The sequence below is a fragment of the Macaca nemestrina genome, chromosome 1, assembly GCF_043159975.1.
Source record: "Macaca nemestrina isolate mMacNem1 chromosome 1, mMacNem.hap1, whole genome shotgun sequence".
Classification (NCBI taxonomy): domain Eukaryota; kingdom Metazoa; phylum Chordata; class Mammalia; order Primates; family Cercopithecidae; genus Macaca; species Macaca nemestrina.
This window is the reverse complement of record NC_092125.1, coordinates 5,646,582-5,663,963: the sequence shown is the minus strand read 5'-3', so window position 1 is coordinate 5,663,963 and position 17,382 is coordinate 5,646,582. Positions and strand designations below refer to the sequence as shown.

Sequence of the window (17,382 nt, the reverse complement as noted above, 5' to 3'; positions counted from 1 at the left end):
ACAGAGGTAAGTCTGGCTTCAATTTTTTTCTACAGAAAGCTGAATGAACCCTAAATATACTGCTGAACCTTTTTTAAAAAAAATTTTTTTTTGAGACAGAGTCTCTGCCACCCAAACTGGAGGGCAGTGGTGTGATCACCTGAGCCTCCTGAATGGCTGGGAACACGGGCACGTGCCACCATGCCTGGCTAATTTCTTAATTTTTTATAGTGACGAGGTCTCACTTTGCTGCCCAAGTTGGTCTCGACCTCCTGGTTCACGTAATCCACACACCTCAGCCTCTCAAAGTTCTGGGATTACAGGCATGAGCCACCATGCCTGACCAAATCAAAATTTTTTATTTTATCCAAACTCAGTTATCTTGCATCTTCCTAATATTTCTCTACCATCCAGAACCTATAAATCAAGCCCAATTTGCACAAATGACAGTAAGTCTTGTATACCGAAACCAATCAGAAACATCAAGAGTCTTCATCTCTATTTTCTCTTTCTGCCTTGGTCTGTCTCTTCTCAGCCTCTGGTTTCTCTCTTTTTTCCACCTCTTTCAAACAACCTCTCTTCTTCCTCCCTCCCACTTCGCCATATTGAGAAACGTTAAGTATATACTAAAGCTTCTGTTGTTTTACTGAATAAAAATGTATATGCCCTGTTATTAATTTTTAAAAATATGCTTAATATATAAATATAGCACATAAAATGCTGAAGATCTTTAGTGAATACTCTTTTACTAATACAATACCTTAACAATTCTTGTAAAAATTCCAAATAATACATAATATTGAACAAAATGTGAATGTACTTTCTACATCGTTCCATCCCCGTTAGTTTGGTGTGTAATCTCCTCACATGCTCTGTGTGCATGGGCAAGTCTTCATGAAAACACGACAGACAGGATGCACTATTTCTCCACATTTTCTCAAAGTTATTTCTGAAGGGGCTGGATACAGAAAGACCAAAATGTATAAACACTGCTTTTTAAGACCAAGCTCTCTGTGTGTGTATGTGTGTGTAAAATTCTGACTTGCATCTAATTCTGTAACCTCGTATTTCATCTCTGAGCCTCAGATCATGGTTGTGAGATGAAGAATGAAATGAGATGCAAGGATAGGTTTGGGTAAGGAATAGGCTGAGGGTGACCAACTCCCAGTTTGCCCAGAAACGAGGGGTTTCTCAGAATGCAGGACATGTAAGTGCTAAAACTGGGCTGTCCTGGGGAAACCAAGACGGCTAGTTACCCTACTTGTTTTACAAAATAGCTTTTAAAAACGTTACAATGACATAGTAAGAAGTAAGATAAGCCTAAGGGATGATTGTGAGAGATGCAGTAAGGGTCATGGCCATGGGGAACGGTAGTATACTGTCTGGGAGGCAGTAGAGAGGAAAATGGATAAGACTATGGGTTTAAGTCAGAGGGTTCATATTAAAATTTGAGCTTTAACCCTTATTCACTGTGTGACCTTGGGTATATTATTAATTTCTACATGCTTCAATTTCATCTATAAAACAAAAGTAAATAACAGTAACAATCCAACGTGATAGTTTTGAAAATTAAATGAGACGTTAAAGGCAAACTTAACATCCTATAAAAACTGAATAAATGAACTGATCTTTCCCTAAAACATGGTTTATTTGTAAATTGTCATGATGTGGGCTCTTCTAAACAACACTGTATTTTAAAGAAAACAACAAACTTCAAGAGTGGAACCCCATAAAACATTTCTGTCAGCCAAATGACTGTATTAAAAATATTTTTCCATATGCAATAATTTATTTTAAGTAACAAAACACAGGCTGGGCACAGTGGCTCATGCCTGTAATCCCAACAATTTGGGAGGCTGAGGCAGGCAGATTGCTTGAGCTCAGGAGTTCGAGACCAGCCTGGGTAACATGGTGAAACCCCGTATCTACCAATAATAGAAAAAACTAACTGTGCGTGATGGCATGTGCTTGTGGTGCAAGCTACTCTGGAGGCTGAAGCGGGAGGCTCACTTGAGCCCCAGGCGTGTGGGGAGGTTGTTATATGCAGAGATGGTGCCACTGTACTCCAGCCTGGGTGACAGAGTGAAATCTTGTCTCAAAAAAACAAAACACAAATGTTTTATAATTTTCTTTCTTTTTTTTTGTTTTTGAGACAGGGTCTCGCTCTGTTGCCTAGGCTGGAATGCAGTGGCACAATCACTGCTCACTGTAGCCTCAACCTCCCAGGCTCAATTGATCCTCCCGCCTCAGCCTCCTGAGTACACAGGCGTGCACCACTACCATGCCCCGCTAGTTTCTGTTTCTTTCTTTCTTTCTTTTTCTAAGAGATGGTATTTTGCCACGTTGCCCAGGATGGTCCCGAACTCCTGGGTTCAAACAGTCGGCCCACTCTGCCTCCCAAAGTGCTGGGATTACAAGCTTGAGCTACTGTGCCCAGCCTCATAATTTCTCAGTTATTTTGAAGAAGTGTCCACATTCTTCTATCAATTATTTTGTGTTCTCTCACCACCCTAAAATGTCATTTTGCTGAGCATGAATAACTAAAACTTGTCCACCAAAAATATGAAATAGAGATGCATTAGCTTAAAAAACAATATCCCCAAATCTAATCTTGTATAAAGATAAATCAGGAGATAATAAAATGTTCAGTTCTGTTATACAATACATGATAATTTTACTCAAGATGCATTAACAGAGTTTCTGTAAAATACAGGAACCATTAGCAGGGTGATTCGTAAACCTGCAGACTGCACAGAAAGTCTTTCCAAAGCGTATCAATGGCCTAGATATATCAGTAACATCTGGAAATCACTGTGTTGGTTCATTTAACACTAACATAATGTAAGTAGTGTTTACATTATTTACAGTAGTCATACATTTTTAGGAATCTTTCTACTGTGTAAAGGAGGAAGAAAAAAATTTACAAATGATCTTTCTTTAGTCTTCTCTTCTAAATCACTTTCCTGTTTCCCTTTGTTAGCCACATAATATGTAATGCATATTGTCACTGACTGCTCAGGTACTCTAAATTTATGAAACTTTACATGCATCTGTGTGATATTCACAGTCAATCTTAGTTTCCAAGATGTAGAGTAGGGCAGCATGCTTATGCTTATGGATGCATCCACTAACAAAAGTAGTGATGAAGTCAAATATGAAATCATAAGAAACAAGACTGTATATTAAATATCTAAGTAGTGCTTACTATTTCTATCAGAGGGTTGTTATCTAAAAGTTCATGTTTTTGAGGAGAGAAAAAAAATCAGACATAGAATTTGTCTGATTTTTTCTCAAATTCTCATAGACGAATTCCTCATAGAATTTCCACCAAAAAAAATGGCAACATTTTTGGTCCAGCTGAAGTGGACAGGCATTATTTGACAGAAGGTCTGGATTCAGTGCATATATGAAGAAATGGTAGATTTTAAAACCTTTTTTCCTGGGCTCAGTGGGCACAAAATTGTAACAAAAATTACTATGTTTCCTCCTGTTCTTGCTGATGGCTAGCATACAATTAAACTTTAAAAATCCTAGCTGTCTTAATACAATGCTTCCCAACCTTTTACATTTCACAGTAAAATACAGATTGAAAGTGGTGGGGCATACCAGGTTCACTGGACAAGATGCTTGAAACCAGAACTCGCTGGCCTGGAGGCCTCTCTGCCAAGGCTCGGTTGTGACCTGTTTGTAGCGCCCAATCTGAGAAGTTATGCTTGAATGTAGGCCAGACTAAATATTTCAAAGTTTAAAAACACCATACATATGGTATCGTTTTAATTAAATGACATTGTGATTAACCAAAGGAATGAAAATAGCAGTTCCTGAGGGCTCCGATGACTACTGCAGCAATAGCAATAAACAATTCCTGTCACTCACTCTTAACACCGCATCTGAGCCCACATACATCAAACTCAGTTTTGGGCACCAAGACTCACTCAGGCCCAAGAAGGCAGTAAGGAATTCCTACTCGAAAATTGCAGTTTTAAGTTTATGGGCATCCAGTGCCAAAATGTCACAAGCTGACCTGCAGAAACTGAATGACCATGGAATGAGGAAAGTGTGCTGAAATTCCGAAAGAGAAACGTTTCTTCACTTCAACCTCTTAATCCAGAAAAGGACTCATCATGTAAATCGACCCCAAATAGGTTGCCAGGCTATTTACAAATTTATTATGAATAAGGAACATAGTTGAATACCAGTACAATTTGATTGTAGAAGTGGAAGGAATGAAGAGCAGTGGCTTAAGATTTCTATATAGGAGGAATCCAGTGACCGTCCGGTTAGCAGTGGGAGCTGGGGAAAGTGTCTTGAGACTCAGCAAGCAAAGCAAGGATGCTTTTCCCATCCAAACTGCATTTATTTGAGGTGAACATGAAGGAGCTGACAAGGTCGAGGAGGGCTATGGTAAAACTCCCTGAAGTCACCCGTTCGTGCCATTACTAAGTGTTAGAAAGTATCTAAATTTGTTTGGTGTTTTCTCATATTAATACTGTAAATGGTTAACTATTCTCACATTAGGTGGGAAACAAGATTAAGTGTTCTACAAATAGGATATAGCAACAAGTTATGTATTATTTTCTCCCATAAACTAGCGAGAAATTAATTCTTAATGAATTCCAGTATCGTTATATTCACCTTTGCAAATGACCCTGTTCAGCCTACGCTGTGCTTAGATGGCCATGGTCATTGGTTGTATTTGTAAAATAAGCTAAGCAGAAAAGAAGATTTTAACATACAATTTGCACTACTGAAGAAGTCTTTGAAGAGATTTCTTCGAATTTTTAGGCAATCATGAAGCAACAGCAGTTTTCCTTAAGTAATCACAAGGAATTTGGGTCCTTAATAAAAATAAAACTTCATTACATGATGTGTATTGACAAATTAAATGAACTTACTTTCTAAAGTACAACGAAGCTTTCAATAATGTTTCTGTTGCTATAAACACTAATTTATTAGGAAACAGGAACTGATAAAAATATCTTAAGTTAACCTGCACATAAAAGAAGGCTTTGTCTCCAATGCTGAATGAGACAGTGGCAAACGGGTATGGACTTACTTGAGAAGTGCTGCTATTGCAGGCATAGCAATTGGATTTGCATTTGAACAAAGTCAAAGTTATTAGTAATGAGAACAGAGACAAATCTGAGACTGATCAAAGTGAGTACCTAAATCAGTTCGTGATAATGTTCTTTAATACATCTGGTATAAATATATTTGAAACACTCATTCTCTTACCTTCTGCAGTTTAATTTGCAGTTTAGGCTTACAAAGATTCCCAAAGTTAATCCACTGCATCCCCCCATATGCATCCCCCCACTATAATTTCATTTCAACTCTAGAAGTCAGAATGATATAGTGACAAGAACACTCAATAAGGAGCTAGGATTCAAGAGTTCCAAAAATTCTTACTGCTATCAACTTAGGTCATTACTTTTAGTAAGTCATTTACTAGGCCTCTAGGTTTGAAGGACATCACCTATAAATTAAAGACCAGCTCGAAATTTCTGTGATCTTACCTAAAATACATCATTGTATTATAAATAATCATGTTACTATGGATACAAATCCATACTATGGATACAAATAACATTTGTGTAAGTTTTGGATGTTTGATTTCTTATGTTACATGGATTTTTCTAGGTGTACCTTTACAGTTTCTGTCCTATGCTAAATATATACTTAGATCTTTAAGTTGAGGCTATTTTTTTTTTTTTAAGAAATAAACTCAGGGAGCAGAGACCACTTAATTGTCAAGTAAACTTGGTGAATTGTGCATTTGGTAACTAATTGACTGATATTCATATATAAAGTAAGTACTTTATATTACAGTTCAACAAAGTAAATATTTTATATTACAGTTTAACAAATTTAGTCTAATTCCATCATCAGAAAGAATGGGGCAGTGGAACTCACTTAATGAGCTTCAATATACCAATATGTTGGCTGGGCACGGCGGCTCATGCCTAATCCCAGCACTTTGGAAGGTTGAGGCGGGCGGATCACGAGGTCAGGAGATCAAGACTAGCCAACTCGGTGAAACCCCGTCTCTACTAAAAATACAAAAATTAGCTGGGCGTGGTGGCATGTGCCTATAATCCCAGCTACTCAGGAGGCTGAGGCAGGAGAATCGCCAGAACCAGGGAGTTGGAGGTTGCAGTGAGCCAAGATGGCACGACTGCACTCCAGCCTGGTAACAGAGCAAGACTCCATCCCAACAACAACAACAAAAATACATACACACACACACCCCCCCATATGTTGATTCATTTGATCAGAAATGATTAAAGAAATACTGACCAAGACCATAATCGATACTGCAATGAAATGAATATTCTCTTCTTTAGCAGTCTTTAAGCTAATAATTCAATCTTTTGAATTTAAGCCTTCTGGATGTTACCTATTACTTTAAAATTGTTCTAATTGCCCTAAATCTAAGCATCCCTGTTTCTATCCTTCCCCATTTCACCCCTACAAATAAGATTCATAAAACACGTAGTGGGAATGCGAGAAGTGGACTCAGGAAGAGCAGAGCTAACTACTTCTCAGTATATTTGGAAAGTTAACACATATTTTGTCATACCACATAACTAATTCCTTCAAAAAAATCGATATTTAAGACATTTAGACAGTATAGGATTATCTGGCCATGCAGATAACACGAATGCTGAATTCTGCCATATTCCTACTTATAAAAAGGTTCAGGCTAAATACAATCAAACTACTAATTTGTATTAATCTGTAGCCTGTTTTGGCACTTAGACATTTCTGGTCATCTCTGATCTAGATGTTTTATAGGTACATAGTTCAGTTTTTCCTATAACAACATCTTATAGCTTCTATATACCTCATTTCAAACAAAACAGAATTTCATAAAAGCCTCATGTAACTTCTGTTTCTACCAATCATTATGTTACATGAAATAGTATTTGATCAATAAGGCAATTCTGTGTCAAATTTTATATACGATTTGCTTGTTACAAAAGTAAGACTGTAACATCTAGAATTTATTCAAAATGTGTCCTGGCACAAATTCCTTTAATGTAGTCAACCTAATTCATAACACTGTCATGAGAATTACTATTACCTTGTATGAGTTACTCCAGGGATCAACAAATGACAACCTGTGGACTAAACTGAGCCCATCGCCTATTTCATTTACTGGAACATAGCCAAACATATTCATTTACATATTATCTGAGGCTGCTTTTACCCTACACTGATGGAGTTGAGTAGTTTGCAAAAGAGACGATATGAACATTAAAGCCTAAATTATTTTATCTGCCCTTTACAGAAAGTTTGCCAATCCCGAGCTATCCTAAGGGTCTCATCATAATGGAACTCAGAGAAGTCAAGACACTATTACCAACAGAACAAATAGAGTGCTTTCATAAATAAAAAACTAGGCACATTAATAATGGTTATTATGTTAAAACGCTTCAGGTATTTAAAACCACCCAAAGTCAATGCTAAAATCAAAATGAATATGTTCCTTCCAATAGTCTTACTATGCTTCTTCATAAAACATTTCTGTAAACATAATAAAACTTGTTTTAAATGTAACTTGTAAAGTTATTTGACTTAATCATGTTTAACATTTTTATTTGATCAGAGCAGTCGAGTAGAAATTACTTTGCAAATCAAAAACTCACACATAAATCAACTACATACATGTTAGTGAATAAAATTTCCTCCAAATGTAGTGAACTAAAATTTTAAACATAGTGCTTTTTTCCCAACTAAAAGCTGCTTTTCTCAAAACTGTATCACTTTGTAATTACTTTATGTTTGTCCCTATAGTCTCTGCAAAAAAAAAATTTTGATTACTTTTTTTTTTTACCTTGAGATCACGGTACACAATCTTTCCGGAATGTAGATAGTCCAAGGCAGAGACAATTTCTGCACCATAGAAACGTGTGCGGTCCTCAGAGAACACCCGCTCTCTCGACAAATGGAAAAACAGCTGCAGGGTAAACAGCAGGGACAGGATTGTAATAATTACTGATTTAGTGGGGGAAATTAACACAAACATAAAACACCTCTCATCACCATATTGTGATGATAGATAGTGTACTCTCAGTGGACACTGAGCATTCCTAGACAGCAGCTGGCTTATCTTTTCCAGGTTTCCAAGGGGAAACTGCGAGCTGTTAAATCAGCGTTTTAATCAATATACCAATCTTGTTTAAGGCATTCTGCTTGCTACCCATTTAACCTTCAGTTACCAGAGGAAAAAAGTATGCATCATCAGATTGCAATTTCCTTCTCACTATACTGTTGCTTCACTCTTCAAGGATTAGGTATTGAGACATTACTAAAATAAATGAACACAAGCATAGACATATTTTCTACTTAATTATTTGATTTCAAAGACAAGACTGCCAATTTGCTGAAACTGATTTACGTGAACTTGTTATATTCCACAATTTTTGATTCATCATAGTATCTCTAGAAATATTTTCAAAGTCAAAGTCAAATTATTATTGAGAAACTTTAAGGTTTTATGTTTTTAATTTATTTTGGTAATGCCCAAAAGGAACTGAGAAACATCCATTATTCTCATCACGGTTCTCAATGTATGTTATATTTTCAGTAATAATTACCTACAATGCCAATCCTTTCTCATGTAATCACTTAAAACTATAAGCCCATCCATTTCCTAGTTAACTACTTAAAACATATACCATTCGACAGTCAACAAACATTCACTGGGTGCTTACTGTGACCAAGCACCCAGCTCTCCAACAGGCCACTTCTTCATTAAAGAAACTACAAATATTATCTCTCAATTGGACAACATACATAAAGAAAGACCAGGTTTCAGGCACTAGGAACTGACTATCAATCTTAGTTGTTGAAACATGCTTAGAACAACGAAAGATCGTTCACAGTGCTGAGTAAATTGTCAGGTATCACAGAATTAATAGATACACAATACATGTCTGTGAAAAAAATGAACCAGTCAATGCACTCTTGACTGCAAGATCAGAAACTATTCCCTTACATGGATCATTGACTCATAATGTTTCTACAATATTGATGAAAATTATGGTTAACTAAGATTTGTTCTGCACACACCAAGTCATTATTTCAGGTAACATAAAACAGGTTCCCTACAAATTTATTCTACCCCATTCCCACCCTCACCTTCGCTTAACAGCGTATTATTAAGATAAGCTTTATGCATGACCCACTGGCATAGCAAAGAGAGAGAGAGAGAGAGAGAGAGAGAAGATCTCATCTATAGCCCCAAAAAGTGTAGCACAACAATAATTATATTAAAACTAAAATATTTTTGCAGTCTCTAAACTTTAATGCTTCCTACTATATTACTGTATTTTATCAAATCTCATATGCTACCAATTGGGACTGCATCATCATTTTATAAAACACCAAGGAAAAAAAGGTTGTCAGTTAAAACTATAACACATGATCTATTCTAAAAGGCATTCTGGGCCGGGCGCAGTGGCTCAAGCCTGTAATCCCAGCACTTTGGGAGGCCGAGGTGGGTGGATCACGAGGTCAGGAGATCGAGACTATCCTGGCTAACATGGTGAAACCCCATCTCTACTAAAAATACAGAAAACTAGCCGGGCGTGGTGGCGGGCACCTGTAGTCTCAGCTACTTGGGAGGCTGAGGCGGGAGAATGGCGTGAACCCGGGAGGCGGAGCTTGCAGTGAGCCGAGATCACGCCACTGCACTCCAGCCTGGGAGACACAGCGAGACTCCGTCTCAAAAAAAAAAAAAAAAAAAGGCATTCTGATTACAGAAATTTTAAGTATGTCTTCCAAATAATCAATATAGTATGTGAAAAATCAAATCATTTATACAATTACTCAGGGATAGTTTTCAAAATTCATTCATTTTATATATTAAGACATACACTATCTATTACCAGCCTAACAAGGATAGAAAGTAGAAGGAGCCACGTTTTCCAGGTTAAAATAATTTCTGCCATGCAAAATATCACTAACTTTGATGAAAAGATTGTGTGATCTCTATGTGGAGTTGTGGTAGACTTCTAACGAGATGAAAATAGTGATTAGGTTTCTAAATTTTCTTAAAAGAATGTCAAGTCCACTATCTACTCATTTAACTTTACAAAAAATATGGATCCTCCCTAAATCAATATAATATATGCAAGATTCTAGATCTTTATTTAGACTATGTATCTTCAATGTGTCTGCCAGCCAATTTCTATAAAAATATCAGCTAAAAATTATATTTAAGGGAAAGAATTTACTTCTCAGTCTGCTATCTGATGTGTACCCTTACTACTTTATGGAACTTATTCTTAAGATAACCAACAACCTCTTAATCACCAAATCCAATAATCTATTTACAGTCTGCACTGCTTCTTCCAATTCTGAAGCTTAGGACATCACCTACTGCCCTCTTTCTTGAAACACGTTTCTGGGCTTTGGTAATACGACTCTCTCCTGATTTGCCTCCTCACTTTCTGGATAATCCTTCTCGGTTTCTACTTTGGCTCTCAATCAACTTTTCAATTCAGCATTCATTTAGTGAGTATCAATTATTTTAAAGTCACTGCTGGGCACTGGAAAAGAAAAAGAGGGAATACAATGATAAGAGGAATCTCTTATGTTTACAAGCATTGATTGTGGTGACGTTCTCATGAGTATACACTTAACTCCACATTCATCAAGTTGTTTCCATTAAATATATATAGCATTTTGTATATCAATCATAACTCAACAAAGTGGTTTAAACAAAAGACATAATTCCTGCCATTAAGCAATACGAATGAAGAGGACACAGGTATTGATTTTAAAAAAAAAAAGAGGGTTGTGATAAATTTCATAACTCAGATATTAAAAGTACTTTGAAGGCAAAGAGGGATTAATCTATGCTAGCATCATGTGAGGAGACTTGATAGATAAGAAAAAGCTTTACTTAAGTTTTGAAGAATGGGTTTTTCATAAATGGAAAAGTTAAGGGAAAAATCCCCAAAAAAGTGCTCTTCAAGTTTTATTCATTTGTATTTCCAACACAGCCTAGGACAGTACCTGCACATAGTAGGTGATTAATAAAAATTTAGAAAGCATTAATACTAAAGAGGAAAAACAGCAATGGCAAGAAAATACATGTAGGGAACACATGTATAAAAAAAACAATATACAGTCAGATAAATAATAGGATTTCCGGGAAAAAAAAGATGAGATCAGACTGGTTAGGATCTTTACTAACATGATATAAGCAAGAATTTTTTTTCTGTAGATGAGAAGTATGAAAGAATTTTAGGTTAAAAATTAGCATAATTTGGTTCCACATACACAAATCAATGAATGTAATTCATAACATAAACAGAACACAAAAAACACATGATTATCTCAATAGACACAGAAAAGGCCTTCAATAAAATTCAACATCGCTTCATGTTAAAAACTCTCAATAAACTAGATATCGAAGGAACATACATCAAAATAATAAGAGCTACTTATGACAAACCCACAGCAAATATCACACTGAATGGGCAAAAGCCAGAAGCATTCTCCTTGAAAACCAGCACAAGACGAAGATGCCCTCTCTCACCACTCCTACTCAACATAGTTATAGAAATGCTGCCAGGGCAATCGGGCAAGAGAAAAAAATAAAGAGCATTCAAATAGGAAGAGAGGAATTAAAACTGTCTTTGTTTGCAGATGACATGATCCTATATCTAGAAAATCCCATCCTCTCAGCCCAAAAGCTTAAGTTGATAAGCAAATTCAGCAAAGGCTGAGGATAGAAAATCAATGTGCAAAAGTCATAAGCATTCCTATACACCAACAACAGAGAACCAAATCATGGATGAACTCCCATTCACAAGTGCCACAAAGAGAATAAAATACCTAGAAATACAGCTAACAAGGGAAGCGGAGGACCTCTTCAAGGAGAACTACAAACTACGGCTCAAGGAAGTAAGAGAGAACACAGACAAAGGGAAAACATTCCAGGCTAATGAATACAAAGAATCAATATTGGGAAAATGGCCATACTGACCAAAGTAATTTACAGATTCAATGCTATTCACAATAAACTACAATTGAAATTCTTCACATAATTATAAAAAACTATTTTAAAATTAATATGGAACCAAAAAAGAACCCGTAGAGCCAAGACAATCCTAAGCAAAAAGAACAAAGCTGGAGCCATCACACTACCTGACTTCAAACTATATTACAAGGCTACAGTAACCAAAACAGCATGGTACTGGTAACAAAAACAGACACATAAACCAATGGAACAGAACAGAGAACTCAGAAATAAGACCAAGTATCTACAACCATTTGATTTTTAACAAATCTGACACAAATAAGCAATAGGAAAGGACTCCCTATTGACTGATTCATTGATTGACTGATTGAGACAGAGTCTTGCCCTGTCACCCACGCTGGAGTGCAGTGGCATAATCTCAGCTCACAGAAACCTCTACCTTGCAAGTTCAAGCGATTCTCCTGCCTCAGCCTCCTAAGTAGCTGAGATTTATGGGCATGTGCTACCATAGTGGGCTAATTTTTGTATTTTTAGTAGAGATGGGATTTCACCATGTTGGCCAGGCTGGTCTCAAACTCCTGACCTCAAGTGATCTGCCCACCTCAGCCTCTCAAAGTGCTGGGATTACAGGCATGAGCCACCGCATCTGGCCAGGACTCTCTATTTAATAAATGGTGCTGGGAGAACTAGCTAGCCATGTATAGAAAACTGAAACTCCCCTTACTTATACTTTATACAAAAATTAACTCAAGATGGATTAAAGACAAATGTAAAACCCCAAACTATAAAAACCCTAGAATAAAATCTAGGTAATACCATTCAGGACAAAGATATGGGCAATATTTCATGACGAAAACATCAAAAGCAATTGCAACAAAAGCAAAAATTGACAAATGGAATCTAATTAAACTAAAGAGCTTCTGCACAGCAAAAGAAACTACCATCAGAGTGAACAGACAACCTACAGAATGGAAGAAAATTTTTGCAACCTAGCCATCTGACAAAGGTCTAATATCCAGAGTCTACAAGGAACTTAAACAAATTTACAAGAAAAGAACAACCCCATTCAAAACTGGGCAAAGGACATGAACAGACACTTCTCAAAAGAGGACATTTATGTGACCAACAAACACATGAAAAAAAGCTCAACATCACTGATGATTAGAGGATGCAAACAAAAACCAAAATGAGATACCATCTCACACTAGTCAGAATGGTGATTATTAAAAAGTCATGAAACGGATAGATGCTGGCAGGGCTACAGAGAGATGGGAATGCTTTTATGCTGTTGGTGAGAATGTAAATGAGTTCAACCATTGTGGAAGACAAGTGTGGCAATTCCTCAAAGACCTAGAACCAGAAATACCCTTTGACCCAGCAATTTCATTACTGGGTATATACCCAAAGGAATACAAATCATTCTACTACAAAGATACATGCATGCATATGTTCATTGCAGCACTATTCACAATAGCAAAGTCATGGAATCAACCCAAGTGCCCATCAATGATAGATGGATAAAGAAAATGTAGTACATATAATCCATGGAATACTATGCAGCCATAAAAAGGAATGAGCTCATGACCTCTGCAGGGACATGAATGGAGCTGGAAGCCATTATCCTCAGCAAACTAACGCAGGAACAGAAAACCAAACACTGCATGTTCTCACTCATAAGTGGGAGCTGAACAATGAGAACACATGGTCACAGGGAAAACAATACCACACATTAGGGCTTTGTGGGGCGGAGCCAGGGGAGGGAGATCATCAGGAAAAATGGCTAATGCATGCTGGGCTTAATACTTAGGTGATGGTTGATAGGTGCAGCAAACCACCATGGCACACATTTACCTATGTAACAAACCTGCACATCCTGCACATGTACCCTGGAACTTAAAAATAAAATGAAATAATTAGCATAATTTTAAAAAGGCAATTCAGGTGAAAATGAGAGAATCAACTAAAAATGCCTGAGACTACAGCCTGCTAAACAATTTTTAAACTACAACAAAAAAGTTACTGACACCACTGTTGTGAAAAGCTGCAGACACAATGAGAGAAAACCGTACCAATCTGTAAGGACATCACTGTCTGGTTACAAGAGCCAGATACATAAACTTTTCTACTGAAATTAAGGTAATTATTATAAAGTAGAGAAGACACTTAAAGAATAAGCACGCTTGGAAATATCAGAAGTTATATTTGAGCTCGCAGAGAGCTTCTGAGGGACATCAGCTAAGGTAGTAGTAACAGACATATAAGGAGAATCAATATGCCAGAGGGAACTAGCTTTTACCACTTGGGTCAAGGGAGAAATCAACAATGTTGAGGTTTTTCTATGGCTGACTGAGTAGATGCTGATATAAAGGAAAAGAATGGGAATGGGGACAGAGGAGCAATGGGTTTTATTTTGACATGCTGATATCTAAATAGGCATTTGATAACACAGCTTTGCAAGGTCATGAAGGTAGATATGGGAATCATTCATAGAAAGGAGATTGTTAAGACTAAGAAAGCAAAGAATAGTCTAGGAATTCAGTAAAAACTGAAAAGATAAGTGAAGGCAGAATCTTAGGGTACTACTATACATAGGACAGAAAAAAGAAGCAAAACAGGACATTGACGTGGAATACTAAGAAATGTAAAAAAAGGAAGCAAGAATACAAGAAGTGAAGGGAAAATAAAGTTTCAGAAAGACAGGAACATTTGCTGAACTTAGGAATTAGGTCATCTGTTACTTTTCAAAGGTAAGTTGTCATATTTAGGTGGGCTGAAAAGAGAATGTGAAGGCAGAAATAATACACCATTCCTTTAGAAAAAACTGAATGAGGTGAGCTAGGGTATTATTGAACCAGAAGGTTTTTGGTGCAACATACTAAATAGCGCCTTCAAGAAAAAGGTTTGTCTAAAGAAATTGACCTATATAACTACAATTCATATGGAATAGGCACACAAATTAAAGACCAAAGAAATAACGAAGCAAGGAACAGGTTATTTTAGGTTATAAAATTTAATACCGAATACTTGAACATGACAATATATGATAAGGTATATGGGAAAATGACTAATAAACAGTGCAACAATAATTAACTCTGAAGAAGCATAAAATGTAATTTTCACCTCATATCATAACAAAATTCGTATGTATTAGTCAAACATAAAATTAAAAACTAGAAAACATGTATAAGTAGTTATGAAGTCTCAAGATGAAGAATAATTTTCTAAGCATAAAAGAAATGGAAAAAACAGACTTTTCGCTTTTCCCCAAGATGGTGGATTGGAGGCTTTCTGCATGCCTCAGCCACTTGGACATAGCAAGATAAAGATAACTCTGTGAGCTTTAATTCAAGAAGGGAAACAGGAATGTACTGAAATCATGAAGTACACGTCAGATCCCAGAGAGGAGAAGGCTTGCAAATAGCCCCAGTGATGGCATCCAGTTGATAAACGTGAAGTGAAGTCCCAGTGCATGAGAGAGGCAGGGAGCCTCCCTCTGTGACTCACCCTTCCACTGGGGATCCAAGCAACCCAGGCCAAGGGAGAGCACTTCATTTCTCTCAATCCTGGAGCTTACCTGGGGAGTGGCTTGGAGTCACCGTGAGGGGAAAAGCTGCAGGCATTTTCCCAGACCCGGGAAAAAGAGCAGGACAATGTTTTTAATTTGGGCACATAAAAAGTCAGCCATTCCTTGATGACCCAGCAGTGTGGCTGCACAGGCATGTTAGTCTTGGACCAGAGATTAAAACACCTGCTCTGGAGTGGGATAGGGGCTTCACAGCCAAAACTGGAAAGTGCCCCAACAATAGGGCTAGAATTGTGCTTTCCCAAGTTGCAAGCCTGGGGCAGCAGGAGAGCTGCTAAAGCTGCAGTTTCTCCTGGGCTGCAAAACTTGCAGTCACGACCAGGTTGGCAACCTGGAACAGATTTGCATGTGCCATTGCTGGGTACCCCACTCTGTTCTCCTGAGATCATGGTGCAGTAGGGCCCTTTCTGCTACATCTCCAAGCTTATCTCCGGCATCCAGAGTAACCGTTTGCCTAGTTCAGCAGCCTAAGCCACGGCACTCCTCCTGGACACAGGTTATGGTAAAGCAGAGCTCTCTCTGCTCCATACCCAGGCAGATCTCTAGGCATGCAGAGTACCTCCTTGCCTGCTTCTGGAGTTCAAGTCACCCCACCCCCTCCTACGCAGAGATCTTGGTGCAGGGGGCCTCTGCTCCATGCTCTAGGTATCTTGAGCACCTACTCTCCTGGACTAGAAGTTTAGACCATCCCCTATCCCTGTGCAGAGAACTTGGGGCTGAGGAAGTTTCCCAGCTACACTACTAGGCACATCTCTGGGCCCTTGGTGGCCACCTACTGAATTCTCCATTGGCACTAGTGCCTGTGTCTGTCATCAGGGGACCTGTATGTGGACCTGTCAGGTCTGGCCCTGCCATTCCTGCCCTCTGCCAACCCCCCAACCCTGGGGCTGGGCAGTGAGCTCAGACTATGGTACATTCCATGAATTGGCCATTGCCTATGGCAACAAAGAGCTTCTGCCAGTGAACAAGTATCAACATATACACTAAGCCATGCTGGCTGCAGTTGGCTCTTACCTCTAAGTGCCATCTACAGGCTTGCAGGTTAAATGCCACAGCCCAAAATAAAATTGGCCAAAAGAAGCACAGACAACTAAAGAAACAAAGTCAAAGACCCTACCCAGAATTCTCTATGGTCACATCCTGAAGGGAGGGGAAGAAAAGGGAAAGTAGAAAAATATATAATAAAATTACAGGGAAAGAAAGGAAAGAAAAAAATCCTACCCACATGAAAATAATTACAAAGTTACAAGTGTTAGGGTCTCCAGATAAGAAAAAAGCAGCATAAGAATTCCAGCACTATGAAAAATCTGAATGTAGTGATACCACCAAAGGATCACACTAGCTCTTCAGAAATGGTCTCTAACCAAAATAGAAACTGAGAAATGACAGATAAAGAATTCAAAGTATGGACTGCAAGTAAGCCAAATGAGATCCAAGACGAGGCTGAATATCAACCAAAAAATACTTCTAAAGTAATCCAGGAAATGAAGGAAGAAATAAGCATCTTTAAGAGAAATCAATCAGACTTTCTGGAATTGAAAAAAATCACATAAGGAATTTCAAAATACAACTGAAAGTTTTAACAATAGACTGGACCAAGCAGAAAAAAGACTTGCAGAGCCTGAAGACCAGTATTTCAAACTAATCCAGTCAGACAAAAATGAAGAAAAAATAATTTTAGAAAATGAATAAAGCATTCAAGAAATAAGGGAATACAAAAAGTGATAAAACTTACAAATTACTGGTATTTCTGAGAAAGAAGAAGAAAAAGCAAACAATGAGGAAAATATATTTGAGGAAACAACTCAAGAAAACTTTGGTAATC

At 37.6% G+C, this 17,382-nt stretch overlaps 1 protein-coding gene across 7 annotated transcripts in view; it reads right to left on the bottom strand.

The window, feature by feature from the left end:
• The window catches only part of LOC105474669 (AKT serine/threonine kinase 3), a 356,860-nt gene that overhangs the window by 64,846 nt on the left and 274,632 nt on the right, over positions 1 to 17,382 (bottom strand). For all 7 annotated transcript variants that reach the window (XM_011729486.2, XM_071069549.1, XM_071069543.1 and 4 more), the window contains one exon: positions 7,817 to 7,939. In XM_011729486.2, the coding sequence (XP_011727788.1) occupies positions 7,817 to 7,939 (123 nt within the window). The remainder of the gene's footprint in view (positions 1 to 7,816; positions 7,940 to 17,382) is intronic.